Consider the following 16903-nt stretch of genomic DNA (forward strand, 5'->3'; position numbering starts at 1 on the left):
GAGGGTAAAACACTTACCTATCTGGGAATCGGAACCCATTCGTCTGAAAGTCCTCTTCCATGTCCATTTGTAGCTTTGCGATGAGCTCGGGGCTCAAGAGACTTCTCCAGGTGAAGATTCGGTCGCTCGTTGACGTGGGTCCACTACGTGCCTTGGAGGCATGTGGTTTATACGACAAAATTTCCAGGGCTTCTAGTTTATCCTCTTCCCAAATTGTAACTCCCAATTGACGGTAAGGCCAGAAAGGTACTCCACGGATCGGCGACAACGGATTTCTCACGATGTGAGCCATGTAGAACATCCAAGACGGCGGTTGGAGCCTTGATATTTCCTCTCGTAACCATCTGGGGTCTATCACTCCTGGAAAAACTGGGTCTGGCCACTTCTCTGCAGAACCATAGCCCTTAGGAGGCACTGGGAGACACTGAGAGTCTGAGGAAAGAATAAGGCCACCTTGGATATAATCGACAAAGTCCACAACGGTGAGGAACTCCTCCCTCTGCCAGGTCCAGCCTTGGAAAAGAACGTCAGGCGTAATTTCTCGTTGGCTGTCTTTCAGTGTCCAGTCCAAGCGGCCTTCAGAAAGTGCGATATTTACTTCGAACAGAAGCTGCAATCTCCAGAACCCACGCATAACTCGCTGCTCCTCCATCCAACAAGCCGGTCCTATGGGTTGTGGTTGGTACAGAGTTCCCCGGGGATTCTGACGCCACGGTTTCTCATAACCAGCGCCCCAACGGAAGGGGCTTTCGAGATGAGCCGGGGTGACTGATGACCATTGGCTGCGATAGTATTCCAGACATGCCCATGTCAGGCAGCAGATACGACGTGCAGTTAATAGAATGCCCCTGACAAGATGCGAAGATTGAAGCCGCAGTGATGTCGCAAGGTCAGGTACGACCGAGGAGACAGACGAATCCGAGCGGTCTTGACACTGGGTGCACCTCTAAACGAAGTCCTGGAGCGATGGTGCTGGCGGGGATTCCGAAGTTGAAGCGCGGACTAGGCTGACAAGGCGGATCAGCTGGACCACGTCGGGTGACATGGACACGGAGGAGACGTAATGACCTGAGACGCAGCCGGGCTGGCCGCTAAAATGTCGTAAATTGATCGGAGATCAGTAATGGAGAAGATGATCTGTTCGAGGATATCAGACGGGGAGGCCGTCGAGATTGACAGTTACTGGTGTGCGACGCGTCATGGTAAGGAAGAATTGAGCTGCTTGGATTCCATGTTCCATACTTGAGAGCCTAGAGCGTACTGCTGGCTGAGTAACTATCTTCAATGAGTTGACGTTGCACTTTTTTCGAGGGATTTACATGTGAGCCAGTCAGAGAGGGGTTGTTGTTGTTGGCCGGGTTGCACCAGAAACACCTCAACATCCAACAGGGATCAAACTTCACCTGCCGCACAGCAAGCTTGCGCAGCAGCGGCCAAAACATGTCATCCCAAGACCAACCAGCTCACAATATCATCACGTCAGGACTGGCGAAGAAAACTTGGCTAGAAAATTGTATTGGGTGAGGTAGCTGAGATCAGGTTGCTACAGCTTTTGACTATCCGAACGGTGGTTCTAACAGAGTCCCACCTTTCAGAAATAGGGCAACCATAATGGGTATCCAAAGCACGCTGTCTGAGTGGCCGTTAGCTTGTGCATGAAGAGGTGGGAGAGAGACCTCGGCTGACGTACACGTTTATAGCTTGATATTCAGTTAAGCCTAGAGAAGCCGTTTACTTCTTGCAGCAGCCGTCAAGTTCGCACTCAACATTGTTGTTCGGCTTGCCAGGGCAGAAGTTCAGTCTGTCGCAAGCGCCGCAGTCAACACCACGGCGACCTGGCTGGCTGAGAGCAGGGGGAACTTCGGTATCAAGAGCAACGGCGGCGACGGAAGCGACGAAGAGGATGACGGCGGAGAACTTCATTTTTCTGGACTTTAACCGGAAAGTCTGATTTAGTAATTATATGTGGTAAAATGATGATGTTTTTGAGTGGATGAGATGATTGTGCGCTGAAGATGATCATTATCCATACCGTCTCGGCGGGTTTCTAAGGATATTTATTCTTTTCACCTTGCCCGCCATCTTGATATTCACATTACATTTTCCCTGTTCCACCGAACCACCATTACTGCTGTCTTGTTGTTGAGTCATGTTAGCAGGGGATATGAGACGACGCCTGACATGTACGTTCTTGTCAATCCAGAGAACGGGAACGCCGTGAGGCCGCACTGAAACGCAGAAAGGTTACAGAGGAGAGGGGCCTTGAAGAGCAACACATAATATCAGACAGGTGCTTAAGTGACCTGCGGAAAAAGACAAACTCTATTTCAGCTCCAAGAACCGTCTTCTTGGTGGCTTGGATGGCGCTTCCCACGCTGTTGGGTTCGATCATATTGCGCGCTTGCTATGAGCAAGTATTGGGTGGGTCGTGTCACATCTTCGTGTTTGCTCTATGCGTAGGCGCTGGCTCTAGCTTCCACAACTTTCTGTTGATTTCTTTTTCCCATGTTTGAGTTCAACATATCAACCTCGACCTTGAAGAGAAGGATAGATACTGAATTTAAGGAAGGTCTCATAAACCGAAAGCTCATATTCGGTTAACATGTCTGTCGTCAACGCCAGTGAGCGAGTCCATAGTCATTGGTTTAGCTAGTCAGGCGTCTCCACTGGTTTCATCAGGACAGCGCCTCGTCAGAAAGGCCGCCCGCAACTATTCGAACTGCGGACGTAGAAAGTCTGCTTGTTTGCGGGGTACGCATACCGAGCCTTCTGGCGTCTCTGTTCAAGCCTAGATTCTGGAAGCTGCCTTTAGGGCGTTCGCCTCGTAAGGGTTGGAGACAGCCCAGATGTAGATATGAACGAGGAATCATCGTCTCCGTCGTCCTCGTCGGTAAAGTCGGCTTGTCTCAGCAGACTGTGAATGGCCAGTCTTTGTCTCGCTTTTGCTACCTCTGAAAGTTGCTGTTCTAGATTCCGTCTCCCTTCTTGAAACTCAGGTGAAGAAAGTCCGCCAATTCCGGCTTCTTGTGGTGCATGCCCTCGGGAAAGTCGCTCCATATCATCGATGATGGGCTTGACCAGTGCAGAAGAAGGGAAGAAGCGTTGAAGTGCAGCCAGACATAGTGCCGCGCGGCTCAAGGCAAACTCTGGCGAGGGACAACCCGGCGTTCTTTGCGATCGTGCTATGAATAGTAGGAGCCTTGTGGCGTGGTAAGCGCAAATAGCTGTGTCGAATTCGAGGAGCAGATGAGCCGTGCTGTGCTGATTGAGGCCCGTCAATATCCGAATGATGGCGGTGGCATGTTTGAGGCAATTTTGTTCTGCTGCGGTGATGTAGTCTATATCAACCGCTTCGAGAACCACGCGAGGTGCTGCTTCTGGGTATCCTGAAAGTAAGATTCGGTACAAGTCGCAATGTGCCTGGTGGAATGAGATGTGCATGAACAGCCGCCTCCTTAGCCACCGATCGCCGTCGAGAGCTTCGATGTTGCCGAAGGAAAAGTCTGTTCCGTCTGGCATAAACGACCCAATTTCGCCCAAGTCACTTTCAAAGTCGCCAATGAGTTTCGCCAAAGGCAGGAAAGGTTGGTCGCAGAGAGTCACCCCTCTTGTCAACTTCATGATGTCCCTCCGAGTTATCTCTAGCCTCACGTAGAGTCTATAGCAACTTCCATCGCCCGAGTTTCCATTATCATTACTGAACTCATTCTCAGAGGAGGGGTATTGCAGGTATATCGTCTCGATGGGGCATGCCTCAAACTCGGGTAACCCAACGGAGAAGTACCTCTCAGTGATCTTCAGCGACCACATGATCCGACGGCGTATCTCTTGGGCAACAAAGTCGAGATCAGGTCTTTCGTGGTTGAGTCGCATGGCAGCCGCAAATCTAGCCGCGGTAGCCGTAAGCATGAAAGCTCTCTGGAATTTTCCGGTCTCCATCTGATAATTGATCACGAGCAGCAGGGCCTGTAAACGAGGTATGGTAGGGTTCTCGAGGTGCTGCCATATCTTTTGCTCCGCCGTCTGAACCCAAGACGTGGCTCTGTCGCGAGTCTGAAGATCCGAACCACAGTGAAGGGTCGCCAAAGCACAGATGGCGTGTGCCAGGGCTGAGTCAATCCTCCCCTCTCGACAGCGCTCCCTGGTCGTCTCGGGGTGCATAAATGCATGGGATGGAAGAGGATAAACCTTCTCGAAAAAGCTTTCCACGGCGCCGGGGAGGAAATGGCCGAGTTCGACGCCGTAGGCTTCGTCTCCCTCAGTAAACGTGCTCTGCGGGGAAGATGCTCTCGCACATCGTGCCGGGGTCGGGTATGTGCACTCTCTCGCATGGCGCGCGCAGTTTGTACAGCGCGGTGACGTGCCGGAGCAGCGGACTTTCTTGTCTCGACAAGCTTTGCACGCTCGGGTGCCTCTGAGGCGTCGCGGCTTGGCGGAGATTAGTTGCCGTTGATCAAAGTTCGGCAGTCTACCGATTTCCTCGACGGTGGCATGCGAACAATCGAGCCCAAGACGAGCACATGTTCCGCAGCGCAGTTCACTGCCACCTTCGCACTTGACCTGATATCTGTCAGTCCGTGGCCACAGACCAACAGGTAGTGAAATTCGGGCGGACTTACCTTTCGCCACCGGCATTGAGAGCAAGTCTGACGCGTCGTGCTTGGGCCAGCTTGAAAGCAGCCAACGAAAGAGTCCATCATGTTGTTGTTGAAACTATGGCATCCTGGCACTTCATGGTCGCCCTCGTCTCATGTTGCAGCGCCCCTGCCGCAACCCAGCGTCGTTCGGTTCCGCGAGTTTGTGATGGAAGTTAATGATATATCTTTACCATAAAAGTTAGAGCTGGACCAGGCATGAAGTGTCGGAGGAGTCGTTTGACTGAGCCGGCGGGATGGAAACTGGAGAGTGGACGTTGGGAAAGGTCTGAATTTAGCCTTCTCACATTACGTCCCTTGACCTCGCCGCCGGGCTTCTTGAATGATTCTCCAGATCTCTCTGCAAAGTGCAAACATGAATGCGGAGGGAGTCTACACTTTACCTACTCGAGCTAGACTGTCATGACGCGAGGAGTGGATAGGGTAACGACATCCAGGAATGGACCTCGGCGAGCCAGTTACGGGACTCGACGAGCGGTTCATCCTTGTCAACGTCAACGAACCCTTGCTGGAAGATCGGATCCACCTCTCCACCTTAATTCTCTGTGATGCCAAGCTCGTTGTGACTTCCTAGCTGCTTCGTTATCGCGTCACGATAATGGTTTTGCGCTTCAAGTAGTTCGATGCTACCAGACGATTCGCCAATGCGCCAATGATGAGAATAAACTCTAGAAGCTCATGATGATATCACGATTTGGCTCTTGCCCTGCAATCTCAATCATGCAGCCGACTACTCTAGTTACTCATTCGAAGTAGACCGTAGGATGGTTTGTATTTTGCCTTACAACTTACTCGCCATACTCACCGACCTACCCAGATCACCACCTCTCGGATGAACAGGCTCGTCACCGATTTGTTCCATCTTCAACTCCAGCAATTGTGTCATATGCTTCACGGTCTCAGAATAAGCCGGATCACGATAAACATTGAACAATTCCAACGGATCCTTCTCGCAGTCAAACAGCTCCCACTCCTTATCCTTCTCCCCACCTGGCCTGGCACCACTGACTTCCAACGGCTCGTTGTACCAGTAGATGAGTTTGTATCGCTGGTCTCTTACACCATAATGCGCGTAGGCGTGGTGAATGATATCATTGTGCATCCAGTACCGGTGATAGGCGATCTGTTGCCAATCCGTCGGCGTGTTCCCCTGCAGCAACTGGCGGAAGGATTCGCCTTGCATGTAGCTCGGGATGTGAAGATTCGCGAAATCGAGGAAGGTAGGCGCAAAATCGACATTGCAGATGATGTCGTCGGATATGGAACCTTTGGCGATTCCCGCGGGATATCGAATGAGGAAGGGCATCTGGAAAGACTCCTCGTACATGAATCGCTTGTCGAACCAGCCGTGCTCGCCGAGGAAGAAACCCTGGTCGGAGGTGTAGATCACAATGGTGTTTTCCGCGAGTCCGTTGGCCTCGAGGTAGTCAAGCATTCGCCCGACATTGTCGTCGACAGACTGGATGGTACGCAGATATCGCTGCATGTACCTTTGGAACTTGAAATGGGCGAGGTCGTCTTGACTCTTGAAGGTGAACATGGTTCCGTCCTCTTTATCGATCAGTCTCTTGGCGTCTATGGGAATCTTGCGCTGCGCAGAGCCAGCCTCCTGGACGACGCGATCGCCGACCTTGTTACCGCCGTCTGGCTGCACAAGTCCCAGGTCCTGGTACGTCATGTCTTCAGCCACGCGCATCTTTGCAACCTTTGCAGCCTTTGCGCGGTTCTTGTAGTCGTCGTCGTATGTCTCGGGAACGCGTATCGTGTCTTTATACAGGTCTTTGTGCTTCTCGTCGCACTCCCACGAGCGGTGCGGCGCCTTGTGGTGGCACATTAAGAAGAAGGGCTTGTCGGTGTCCTTGGTCTTTGAGATCCAGTCGAGGCACTTGTCGGTGATGATGTCCGTAACATAGCCTTCTTCAATCTTCTCGCCCGTTGGCTCAATGAACTCGGGGTCCCAGTAGTCTCCCTGTCCGGGCAGAACAGACCAGTAGTCAAAGCCCGTGGGTTCATGTGGTCTGCCCTCGCCCAAGTGCCACTTCCCGACCATCGCAGTCCTGTATCCGCCGGTGCGCATATGCTTCGCAACGTTCGGCAAGTGCTTGTTGATGTTGTCGTTTAGCGTCATAACGCCGTTGACATGGTTGTGCGTGCCGGTAAGAATTGCCGCACGGGACGGAGTGCAGATGGAGTTGGTGACATAGCAATGGTTGAACTTCATCCCCTCCGATGCGAGACGGTCAATATTTGGCGTGTGATTAATACCAGCCCCGTAAGCGCTGATGGCCTTGGAGGCATGGTCATCAGCCATGATGAAGACAATGTTGGGCCTGGAGTCCGTCATTTTCGCTATTTACGACAGAGATCAACAACGGAAGAGGATTACAAGGCGGGAGAAGCAAAATACACTCCAGTCGCTCGAAGGGTTTTAACGGCAAAAAGTGACTGGAAGGAGGGGTCATCCGATAAAGCTTGGGATAGCTCCAACCCTGGAGCATTGCCCCTCCAAAGCTATGCCCCTGCTCTCACCCATTGGCAATGAACCTCCTCGAGGAGTGTGGGACACATGTTGACGCGGATTCAACATGGCATGTCACTCAGCCGAAACATCTTCATAGGTTTCTCTCGAGGGACCAATTGGAACGGAAGACCGGCACCCCTGTGCTTCGCCGGAGCTTACCCCACACTCTCCTGGGGGCTTCGGTAGTCGGTCCGGCGTCCTAAATGGGAAAGTGGAGACACGTCCGGCCTTGAGGCCATCCCAGATTGAGCGTCCCGGCCGACTACCGGCATCCACATCCCCATCGAAGAGTGCAAACAGCGTGTCTTTTTCTGTTTGTCCATGGCTGACCCCAGCTCTCGGGAACAAGGGGCGTATGGCGTGCTGGAAGCGTACTTGAAATGGCTCGAGGAGTTCGTTTGTTTAATCCTGTGATAGTCAGCCATTGGACGATTTAGAATTGCGTGCTGAGCTGCCGACGACAAATTGGTAAGAGCCGTTTTCTTCTATGGATTTTTCGTTTGTACCTCATTTAGGAGATGAAGTTTCAAGTCATGAATCTGGTGTCTAGCGTCTGAGGCGACTGCATCTCCGTACATAAGAGTGGTCGACGGGCCGTTGCCTCCAAACATCACCTAATAGATAAAGACTACTCGGAAAAATCAAACGAGTCTTGACTACCAAAAGATCGCCTTTCAGAATGTCGAAACTGGGAACATTTCGAGCATTTTACCTCGTAGCTTTATGCTGCGTTGGTTCATTCTTGTTTGCATACGACACCGGTATCGTTGGTGGCATCCTCACCTTTAAGGGCTTCCAAGAGGACTTTCGTTATGGCCCGTCCCAGAAGGCCAACGTCGGGTCAAATTCTACAAGTTTGTTGCAGGCAGGAGGTATACCACTAATTAACTTTACTTTGATCGGAGGTCCTCTGCTAACCGTGTCAAATCATCCAGCCTTCTTCTCCTGCTTCTTCATCTGGCCTTTTACCGCGAAATACGGTCGTAGATGGTCAATCATCCTCGCCTCGATAATATTCTGCGCAGGCGCAATCGTCCAAACTATCAACACCCACTCCCTAGCCGCCTTCTACGTCGCACGAGTCGTCAGTGGTGTCGGTGTCGGCATGGCTACAGTCGTGATCCCCATGTACTCGGCAGAGATGGCCCCCAAGAACATCCGTGGAATGCTCGGCAGCATGTTTCAATTCTTCTTCACGATAGGTGTCATGACGTCGTATTTTATCGACTACGGCGTGAGCAAACATGTCAAGTCATCTACTAGACAGTGGCAGATCCCTGTTGGGTTGCAACTTGTTCCTGGAGCAACTCTCGGGTTGGGAATGTTGCTTTGCAAAGAGAGTACACGATGGTTGGCCAAGACTGGTAGGAGGGAGGAAGCACTGCAGTCCCTCATTTGGGTCCGTGGCGGTCATGCGCCTGAAGTACAAGAAGAGTAAGCTTTTCGGTTCCTCGACCATTCACATGGATGTTGACTAGAAAGCAGATTTGCCGAGATCATTGCCAGTATTGAAGAAGAGAGAAATCAAAAAGAAGGACTAACTTGGAGAGAGTTGATCCAGCCTGTCAACCGCTACCGCATTTTCCTCATCATTGCTCTGCAAATCGGTACAGACTTCCCCGCGACTCATCTTACAGGATTTAGCTTCGACTAACACACATCCCCTAGGCGTGCAACTTACCGGCAATACATCCTTGGCTTATTGTAAGAACTGATACCCCGGCTTCGACGATCCTTATTCTATGCCACTATTCTTGATCGCTAACAAGTCATCCACAGACGCCCCACAAGTCTTCGCAGCCGTTGGCGCAGGACAGAATAACCTCCTTATCACAGGCTTCTTCGGCCTAGTCAAGGTCGTGTCGTGTCTCTTCTATCTTCTCTTCCTCGTCGAACGCATCGGACGCCGCGGCTCGCTATTGGGCGGAGCGTTCCTAATGGGGACGTACATGCTCATCATCGCCTGCCTTACCGCAACCCATCCGCCCAAGTCCGTAGACCAGGGCTTGACCTCGACGGCCATCGCCTCGATGACAATGATCTACCTCGAAGCCATGTCGTACAACATCTCATGGGGCCCAGCACCATGGGTAAGTTCTATTACTAACCTCTCCGTTGGGAATGGACAGTTACGGACTGATCATCATTTAGGTCTACATGGGCGAAATCTTCCCATCCAGAATCCGCGAAGCCGGAATCGCCATTGGAACTTCAACACAATGGCTTTTCAACTTTGTCTTCTCTCAAGCTACGCCACACGCCGTTCAAAATCTCGGTTGGAAGATATTTCTGATGTTTTGCATCTTCAATTGGGTACTCGTAGTATTTGTCTGGTTCTTCATCAAGGAGACAAAAGGAAAATCTCTTGAAGAGATGGACGCATGTAAGTGTCTTGCGCAACGATTCCTAGTAGCATGAGGCCGAAGACTAATACGGGTGCGCCAGTATTTTCTGGAAAGTCTATCAGCAACGACACAGAGAATTCTGTCGAGAAGCACGCCGAAGAGAGGGAACCTAACCCAGTCCTTGGAAATTTCAGTGATAAGCTTCAATGAGCGTGAGAGTCATTTTCGGCATCATTCAGGAGCTACAACTCTTTGGCGACGAAGAACGCTTGGTAGGAAAGACAGTCGAGTCAATGATACAAATAACGATTTCCAAATCTTCGCTCTTCCCACTACTCAGTATCTAATGCATTTATCAACTCTCAATGTTCGCTGTTGCACCCAACCCACCCACAAGTGACAGAAAGCTCCTTTCATCACAGTGTCCAGCGACGCCAAGAAGCTCCAAAAAGTCCTGCGTGTCATACTCCAAGACGCTCCCCAGTCTCCCTGTCACTACCATTTTACGTTTTCTGCCGCATATGCCGACTCTGTGTCTTCTACAGGCCCATCCGTCATCACACTGACACCAAGCGGGCTTCTCGATCGTCCGTATTGGGGATAGGGCATTCGGGAGCGTTGTCGGTGGCGGGTCCGACTCTGCCGAAAGGGTTCTCGGAGCATCTTGCGAAGATGTGTTCGGTTCCACTCGTGCGCATCTTCCCACTCGCAGAACTCTTGCAATTCGCGGAACTGATACCAGGTACCCTCCAAGAATCCGACCGAGATGGGGGATGGCTTCTTCACTTGCTTTTGGTCGTCTTTGCGTGGCATGGCAGATTCGGACGAGCCTTCAAGTTGTGCCGCTTCAAGGGACCCGTCGTCTTCTCTCCGTGGCACACCTTCGATGATACTCTTAACATTCTCCACATGCTCGACATGAACCCCTGGGGAAAATTTCTTCCCAGAATTCCCTTGTTCTGTTGCTAGCAGTATGCCACCCATTTGGATGTGAGCTTCTGGCTCGAACGGAGTTCCCGAGGTCGCTGTCTCTGGAGTTGATATGCCCTCTAGTTTGCGAGCTTTAGTCTCTGGTTCACCCAGCACATCTTCCATCTCTACATCACGCTGCTCAAGGTCTTCGGCATCGTCCATAGATGTATCTGAGTTGCTGGGTTCTGTTTTCGGTGTCTTGCTGTTGTCTTGATCAGTTCCAATGTTTGTGGCTGCAAACAACCACAAGAGAGTATTCATATCTGAACGATGGTCCGCTGGGTCATTCTCGTCGGGTGGTTGATAAATAAAGGGTATTCGTTCCTCGACCTCTTTTCCTTTTCCGGTTTTCGAACCCCTTTCGGAACCTTGATCTGATGAATCATCCCAGAACCCCATGTCATCTTCTACTCCCTCCGCTAGATCCCAGTCGGAATCATACGACACCTCCAGATTGGAGGCGGCGAACTCGGTGACCACGTCAAGACTGGCTCGTTCCAACGCCCCTTCGAATGCCCTTTCGAATATTTTGGCCTGCCTTCTGGCATCCCTGACCCGCATCGTGCGCAGTGTCGAGGAAAACATGACTGTCTAAGGTAAAAGATATATCTGGCGCGTGGGTATAGATGCTGGGGATTTTCTTCGGGTACGAGGGAAGCGGGATCTGGTTCGAGGCCCGGAGACTGATGTATGTGAGTGCTATGATGTTGAAGGTCGGATGTCGTTGTTGGGCAACCACCGGAGGAGGTGGCACTCGAAATCGCCTGTTTCGCTAGCAGTTTCCCAAATGTTGGAAAGAAACGGTGAAGGAAACTACATGGTTCTGTCTTTCCTGTAGGATGCTTGGTGGTGATGCTTCTTGCCTGGGTTGTGACTGTTTGTGGGATGACTCCTTCCACTTGACCCAAGCAATTTAGGTACTCTGCAAAGTTCGAGAGCCTTGATGGCTGCCACTTTTTTCATTCTCTTGCCGAACAGAAGTCTGAGGACCCCTAAGTATGAACATGACTCTCATCGCGATGTGAAGATCTGCCTTAAATATTCACTGCATGCTTCACTTGGCTCATGGTAGTGAATCACAATTTGAGCTTCCGTCTGAAGGCTGACAATGAATGTGAACCAGGTCATCTGGAAATGATCTATAGGTGTTTGTAAATACACTCATCGCATTTCAAGTTCGTCGCATCTTCACTTCCATCACATCTCTCATATGATATGGAGTCAATGTGATATGGAGTTGAATATAATGAGATCAGTCCAGCTACTGCAAATGTCCATATTAGATATGTTGCCTTGCAAATATATGTTTACTATAGAGAAATTAAGGGCTTGAGGTAGATATCGTATTTTCATTCCAGAGTTCTGAGGCCTATGAGCTGCGAATAAGAGTGATCAGGTTCTCATATGAAAAGTCCATCTCCATTCACCTTCTCAATCATACCGAATAACTAACATCACAGTATAGTGAGTTTCACGTCCAGGCTGTGGTTAGTACTTTACGCAATGGCTTTTGAAATTTATCTCCTGCAATTGTACGCCAAGTCATGTTTAAACAGTCTCATTTCTTCCTGCTTTCTTCCAATTGTTACAAAGAATCACCCAAATCTCTCATTCTTCTATTCGTCTTTTCGTTCTTTCATTATTTCGTTCTAAAAGCCTTCAGATAGTTCCCGTCTTACATCTCTATGCTACCAGAGACAACGAGGGCACAGTCGTCCCTTGCACTCACCATCCTCGGCCACGCTCATACATAACATGCGGCAGGGCTAGGAGTAATAGGCTGCATCACCACCAGGCCACGGACGCCCTCGGAAGGTTCAGAGTCCATAGCATAGAACGAATCTTCCATGAGACTCCTCATCCTTCCGGCCTCCTCCGTGTCGATGCCCTCACCCTGCTGAGATTGATCAAGTTAGAAGAATTTTCACTGATGCCCTCACCCCCTTCCAACTTTTCATTCATCAGTCAAGGTCTCTGTCTTGAAACTTTCCACCTTCCCAGCGGCCATTTCCACCCACATTTTCGATTCGCCCTCGAAATTTTCGCGAATTCGCCAAGATCGTCAACCTTATGCTTCTCTCACTTCAATTCTTATTCAAGGATGGACGAACGAATCAAAATTGAATACCGCTTGCTTAAGCATCGCCAGCGCGTCAACATCATCGCAGCGAAGGCCAGAAGACTCGCTCAAGACGGTATAAAGTACCGAATCTATCACAAGACTACCAACAGCACTCGCTCCAGCACTCGCAAGCCAGAAGCGATCATCAACATCAGTGGACTGGATCACATCATCAGTATCGATAAGCGCCGACGTCGCGCTGGCGTCGAACCCAACGTATCATGGAGGCTCTGGTCACGGCCACCCTCAAGCACGGCCTCATTCCCACAGTTGTCCCTGAGTTCACCGGCATCACCGTCGGCGGTGCATTTTCCGACACTGCGCTCGAGAGTTCCTCATTCCGATACGGTCACATCGAAAAGTGTGTCACTTCTGTCGAGGTCCTGCTTTGAAACGGCAATATTGTCACTGCTTCGCCCGTCGAGAAGTTGGACCTCTTCAGTAGTCTCTCTGGTGCTTGTGGTACCCTCGGTATCTGCACGATTATCGAAATCAAGCTTGTTCCAGCTCGTCAATTCGTCGAGATCAAGTACCTGTCAGTCCATTCCGCAGCCGAAGCTCTCAACTCCATCAAGGACTACACCGCCACCACCTCGTTCGTTGATTTCGTCGACGTTATAATGTTTGGCCCCAACGACGGCGCCGTAATTATTGGCACCATGACTGATGAGAAGAAGTTGGGCATGCCCGTCGCTCGGTTCAGCCGAGCTCATGGCCCGTGGTTCGCTCTTCATGTGCACGAGTCTGTACCCCACGTCCGAGACTCTGACTGCAAGCCATGCGCCTTCTCCAAGTCCCGCTCAAGCTACAAGAGTAGCATCATCACCGAACTGGTGCTGATCAAGGATTATCTCTTCCGATACGACCGAGCCGCATTCTGGACGGGAATGTATGGCCGCAATCCCAATGTCTTCAACGGTGTTACCCGCTTCATACTGAACCCCTTGATGTAGGCGAAGTCCTTGTACGCTGGTCTTCACCACAGTGGCCAGGGCCAGTCCTTTTTCATTCAGTACATCACGCTTCCGGAGAATACTGTGGGAGCCTTCATCAACTGGACTAACCAGAAGTTCGGCATTTAGCCCCTCTGGATCTGCCCTGTCAGAGCCGCAACCGACAGCAGTCCCCGCAGCAATCGTCACAGTATCCCCGATATGCTCGTCAATGTAGGTGTATGGGGTCTCAAGACCATCCGCGGGCTCGATGACATCCCGGGCCGTGACGGCGCCGAGGCCTTTCAAGAGTTTTTGCGGGATAACATAGCCATCGAGCAGGTGACTCGCGACCTGGGTGGTACCAAGATGCTCTATGCCACCAATTACTACATGGAGGAGGAGTTCTGGAGAATTCACAACAAGGAGGCGCACGATGAGCTTCGAGACAAGTGGGGTGCCGCCGGTCTCCCCAGCCTCTGGGAAAAGCTCAGCAATCCCAATCTGACCTATAAGGAGAAAAGCTCTCGGTTCAAGGTCGTCATGAAGACCCTCCTGAAGTGAAGAGCGAGCGGGCAGAACACGAGGCGAGAATTGAAGGACTCGTGGGATGAGGTCTGAGGATGAGGTAGCATCCAATCAGCACTATGTCTGAATACGGGACGAGGTGTTAGGGTCAATATGGAAAAGGTTTGGTTTGATGATCGTCGGAAGACGTAACGGCAAGGGGGAAAGAAGCGAATGGGGGAAAGATATGTGTTTCGGGAGCACTAGGTTCGTGGCTGGACGCGGTCTCTCCAACAGACAGAGAATCAGATGAGAGCATTATCAGATCGGTAGTGGATAGGAATTTCACATAGTAAACGTCAGATTTCTTCTCTCCCGTGACTGACATCCAGGGTTCCCCACAGAATCATCGGGATCGAGGTGTCTCCGAACATCAGACGATGTAGGTGTTTGGATTTGGCGGGGTTTGAACGCACGCAGATCTCCAGATCCCGGAGATCCACAACCGGCGATAGACCCCGGCCAGCTGCACGTTTGGAACCGCGCCGCTACCGGGAAGACGGGAACTAAATTAAGGGCACCCACAAGATCTCGTCTGATCGACCCGGAGGAAAACGGCAGTCGGGGTGGTGTTTACGTCAGAGGGAACATGCCATTCTGCAACGCGGCTTTTGCCCAGCTTTCCCGTAACTCCCGGACGAAGTTCGCATTGCTCGGAATTACGCCCAAGGGGACTGCCTAATGCACGTCCTCCGAGTCTTTACTACCTGCCACTTGTGAGTAGCGATGTTAGTATCCGCATACCTGAGTCGTGTCAGAGCCCATCCGGTAGTTTACCGTTCGTCAACTCGGAACTTCTCGAATATCAGTCACGCCACAAAGGGATTGGCGGCCTATGGAAAAGAACTGTGCAACAGAAACTTGCTTGATTCGGGCCCGAGTGCCCGGGTCGCATCAACAACAACCATCACAGACGGCGTTTGTAGCGTAAGCGAACAACGTACAACACATCAACGTTGGTGAACTCTGAACTGCAAGTGACCAAAGACATTCTGCAAGATGGTTTGCAAAGCCCGACGGCGAAGAACTGGACAATCCGACTCATCAAAGTCAGTTTCTAGAGGAAGAAGAATCCATAAAAAGGCTTCAACATCACCACTTGGTTCATCTCCTTTTCCTTCCAGATCATCACACCCATACAAGATCATCAATCATCAAGACTTCTAGTCTCATACAACTATCAACTCAAGTCACTTTGAACCTTTTCGGTACCAACAACCCGCCAACATGCCTATCACCAAGTACAAGGCCGCCGCCGTCACCTCCGAGCCCGGTGTACGTCTCAATACCATCTTCCTTCTTTTCCTCAACAATACTGACTTTCCTAGTGGTTCGACCTTGAGGGTGGTGTTCAGAAGACCATCAACTTCATCAACGAGGCCGGCCAGGCTGGCTGCAAGCTTGTTGCCTTCCCCGAAGTTTGTAAGTTACTTCGCCTAACCCTTACCACCTTCAACATACTAACACCACTCCAGGGATCCCCGGTTACCCCTACTGGATGTGGAAGGTCACCTACCTCCAGTCCCTCCCCATGCTCAAGAAGTACCGCGAGAACTCCCTCCGCGTCGACTCTGAGGAGATGCGCCGCATCCGCCGCGCCGCCCGCGACAACCAGGTCTTCGTCTCCATGGGCTTCGCCGAGCTCGACCACGCCACTCTCTACCTCGCCCAGGTCTTCATCGACCCCACCGGCGCCATCATCAACCACCGCCGCAAGATCAAGCCCACTCACGTTGAGAAGCTCGTCTACGGTGACGGCTCCGGTGACACCTTCATGTCCGTTACCGAGACCGAGATCGGCCGCGTCGGCCAGCTCAACTGCTGGGAGAACATGAACCCCTTCCTCAAGTCCCTCAACGTCTCTCAGGGCGAGCAGGTCCACGTTGCCGGGTGGCCCATCTACCCCGGCGTCCAGCGCCAGGTTTCCCCCGACCCGGCCACTAACTACGCCGACACCGCCTCCGAGCTCGTCACCCCCGCCTACGCCATCGAGACCGGCACCTGGGTCCTCGCTCCCTTCCAGCGCCTCTCCGTCGAGGGTCTCAAGAAGAACACCCCCGAGGGCGTCGAGCCCGAGACCGACCCGTCCGACTACAACGGCCACGCCCGCATCTACAAGCCTGACGGCAGCCTGGCTGTCCCCAAGCCCGACAAGGACTTCGACGGTCTCATGTTCGTCGACATCGACCTCAACGAGACCCACCTCACCAAGGTCCTCGCTGACTTCGCCGGCCACTACATGCGCCCCGACCTCATCCGTCTCCTGGTCGACACCCGCCGCAAGGAACTCGTCACCGAGGCTGACCCCCAGGGCGGCATCGCTTCCTACAGCACCGCACACCGCCTCGGCCTGGACCGCCCTCTGGACTCCAAGCCTGAACTCCACGAGCGCGACGAGCAGGAGACTGCCAAGCGCATCTCCAAGGATCCTGCCGCCAAGGCTGTCAAGAAGCTCTAAATGCTTCAGCTGGCTTTTGGCAGCAACCCGGATCACCGAACATTAGGTAGTATCCGCCTGTAATATTCTCCTTTGTACTTTAGACGACGATTAGACTGTACATAGAAAATCTCATCTCGGGTCTTTTGGCCTCTTTGAAACGAAAGTCTACAACTGATGACTACCTTATTGTGCATGTTTCTGAAAGCGTGCCAAGCTTTGCGTGTGTTCCGATGAAAAGCTACTATTGATTCGCTCAACCTCGCCTCTTTTCACATCTTCAGAACTCGCACTCTCCCCGTTGAGGCGAGCAAGTTTTCCGGCCCCACGTCGCGACTTCGAGATGATCGGC

General features: G+C 51.8%; 8 protein-coding genes across 8 annotated transcripts; 3 read left to right on the forward strand and 5 right to left on the reverse strand.

Moving 5' to 3' along the window:
• Positions 1-13: 13 nt before the first annotated feature.
• BDP55DRAFT_553319 (uncharacterized protein) lies at positions 14-853 on the reverse strand (the record flags this gene model as incomplete). Its single annotated transcript, XM_060569280.1, has 1 exon — positions 14-853. A coding segment is annotated over one exon (840 nt), but the record flags the coding sequence as incomplete, so codon positions are not given.
• An 847-nt stretch (positions 854-1700) lies between these two features.
• BDP55DRAFT_166386 (uncharacterized protein) lies at positions 1701-2058 on the reverse strand. The gene has a single exon (XM_060565726.1). It carries the CDS (start codon positions 1921-1923, stop codon positions 1732-1734), a length of 192 nt encoding a protein of 63 aa, XP_060429017.1. The 5' UTR covers positions 1924-2058; the 3' UTR covers positions 1701-1731.
• An 813-nt stretch (positions 2059-2871) lies between these two features.
• Positions 2872-4245, reverse strand: BDP55DRAFT_508504 (uncharacterized protein; the record flags this gene model as incomplete). Its single annotated transcript, XM_060567691.1, has 2 exons — positions 2872-2935; positions 2993-4245. Coding segments are annotated over 2 exons (1317 nt in total), but the record flags the coding sequence as incomplete, so codon positions are not given.
• A 1135-nt stretch (positions 4246-5380) lies between these two features.
• Positions 5381-6999, reverse strand: BDP55DRAFT_745387 (extracellular sulfatase Sulf-2; the record flags this gene model as incomplete). The annotated part of the gene is made up of 1 exon (XM_060580537.1): positions 5381-6999. One exon carries the CDS (start codon positions 6997-6999, stop codon positions 5437-5439), a length of 1563 nt encoding a protein of 520 aa, XP_060429019.1. The 3' UTR covers positions 5381-5436.
• Positions 7000-7855: 856 nt separating this feature from the next.
• BDP55DRAFT_729247 (general substrate transporter) lies at positions 7856-9731 on the forward strand (the record flags this gene model as incomplete). Its single annotated transcript, XM_060579543.1, has 7 exons — positions 7856-8048; positions 8112-8610; positions 8662-8783; positions 8845-8880; positions 8956-9266; positions 9328-9559; positions 9622-9731. 7 exons carry the CDS (start codon positions 7856-7858, stop codon positions 9729-9731), a joined length of 1503 nt encoding a protein of 500 aa, XP_060429020.1.
• Positions 9732-10016: 285 nt separating this feature from the next.
• BDP55DRAFT_745390 (uncharacterized protein) lies at positions 10017-11298 on the reverse strand (the record flags this gene model as incomplete). Its single annotated transcript, XM_060580538.1, has 1 exon — positions 10017-11298. The coding sequence occupies exon 1, from the start codon at positions 11076-11078 to the stop codon at positions 10017-10019; it is 1062 nt and encodes a 353-aa protein (XP_060429021.1). The 5' UTR covers positions 11079-11298.
• A 1296-nt stretch (positions 11299-12594) lies between these two features.
• Positions 12595-14111, forward strand: BDP55DRAFT_694379 (uncharacterized protein; the record flags this gene model as incomplete). Its single annotated transcript, XM_060577348.1, has 6 exons — positions 12595-12831; positions 12867-12995; positions 13041-13357; positions 13433-13535; positions 13569-13684; positions 13721-14111. 6 exons carry the CDS (start codon positions 12595-12597, stop codon positions 14109-14111), a joined length of 1293 nt encoding a protein of 430 aa, XP_060429022.1.
• A 967-nt stretch (positions 14112-15078) lies between these two features.
• On the forward strand, positions 15079-16897 carry BDP55DRAFT_665595 (carbon-nitrogen hydrolase). Its single transcript, XM_060575050.1, has 3 exons — positions 15079-15389; positions 15443-15536; positions 15590-16897. The coding sequence occupies exons 1-3, from the start codon at positions 15342-15344 to the stop codon at positions 16570-16572; spliced, it is 1125 nt and encodes a 374-aa protein (XP_060429023.1). The 5' UTR covers positions 15079-15341; the 3' UTR covers positions 16573-16897.
• Positions 16898-16903: the final 6 nt, after the last annotated feature.

This window comes from Colletotrichum godetiae (genome assembly GCF_030913485.1).
Source record: "Colletotrichum godetiae strain CBS 193.32 chromosome Unknown BDP55scaffold_23, whole genome shotgun sequence".
Taxonomy (NCBI): domain Eukaryota; kingdom Fungi; phylum Ascomycota; class Sordariomycetes; order Glomerellales; family Glomerellaceae; genus Colletotrichum; species Colletotrichum godetiae.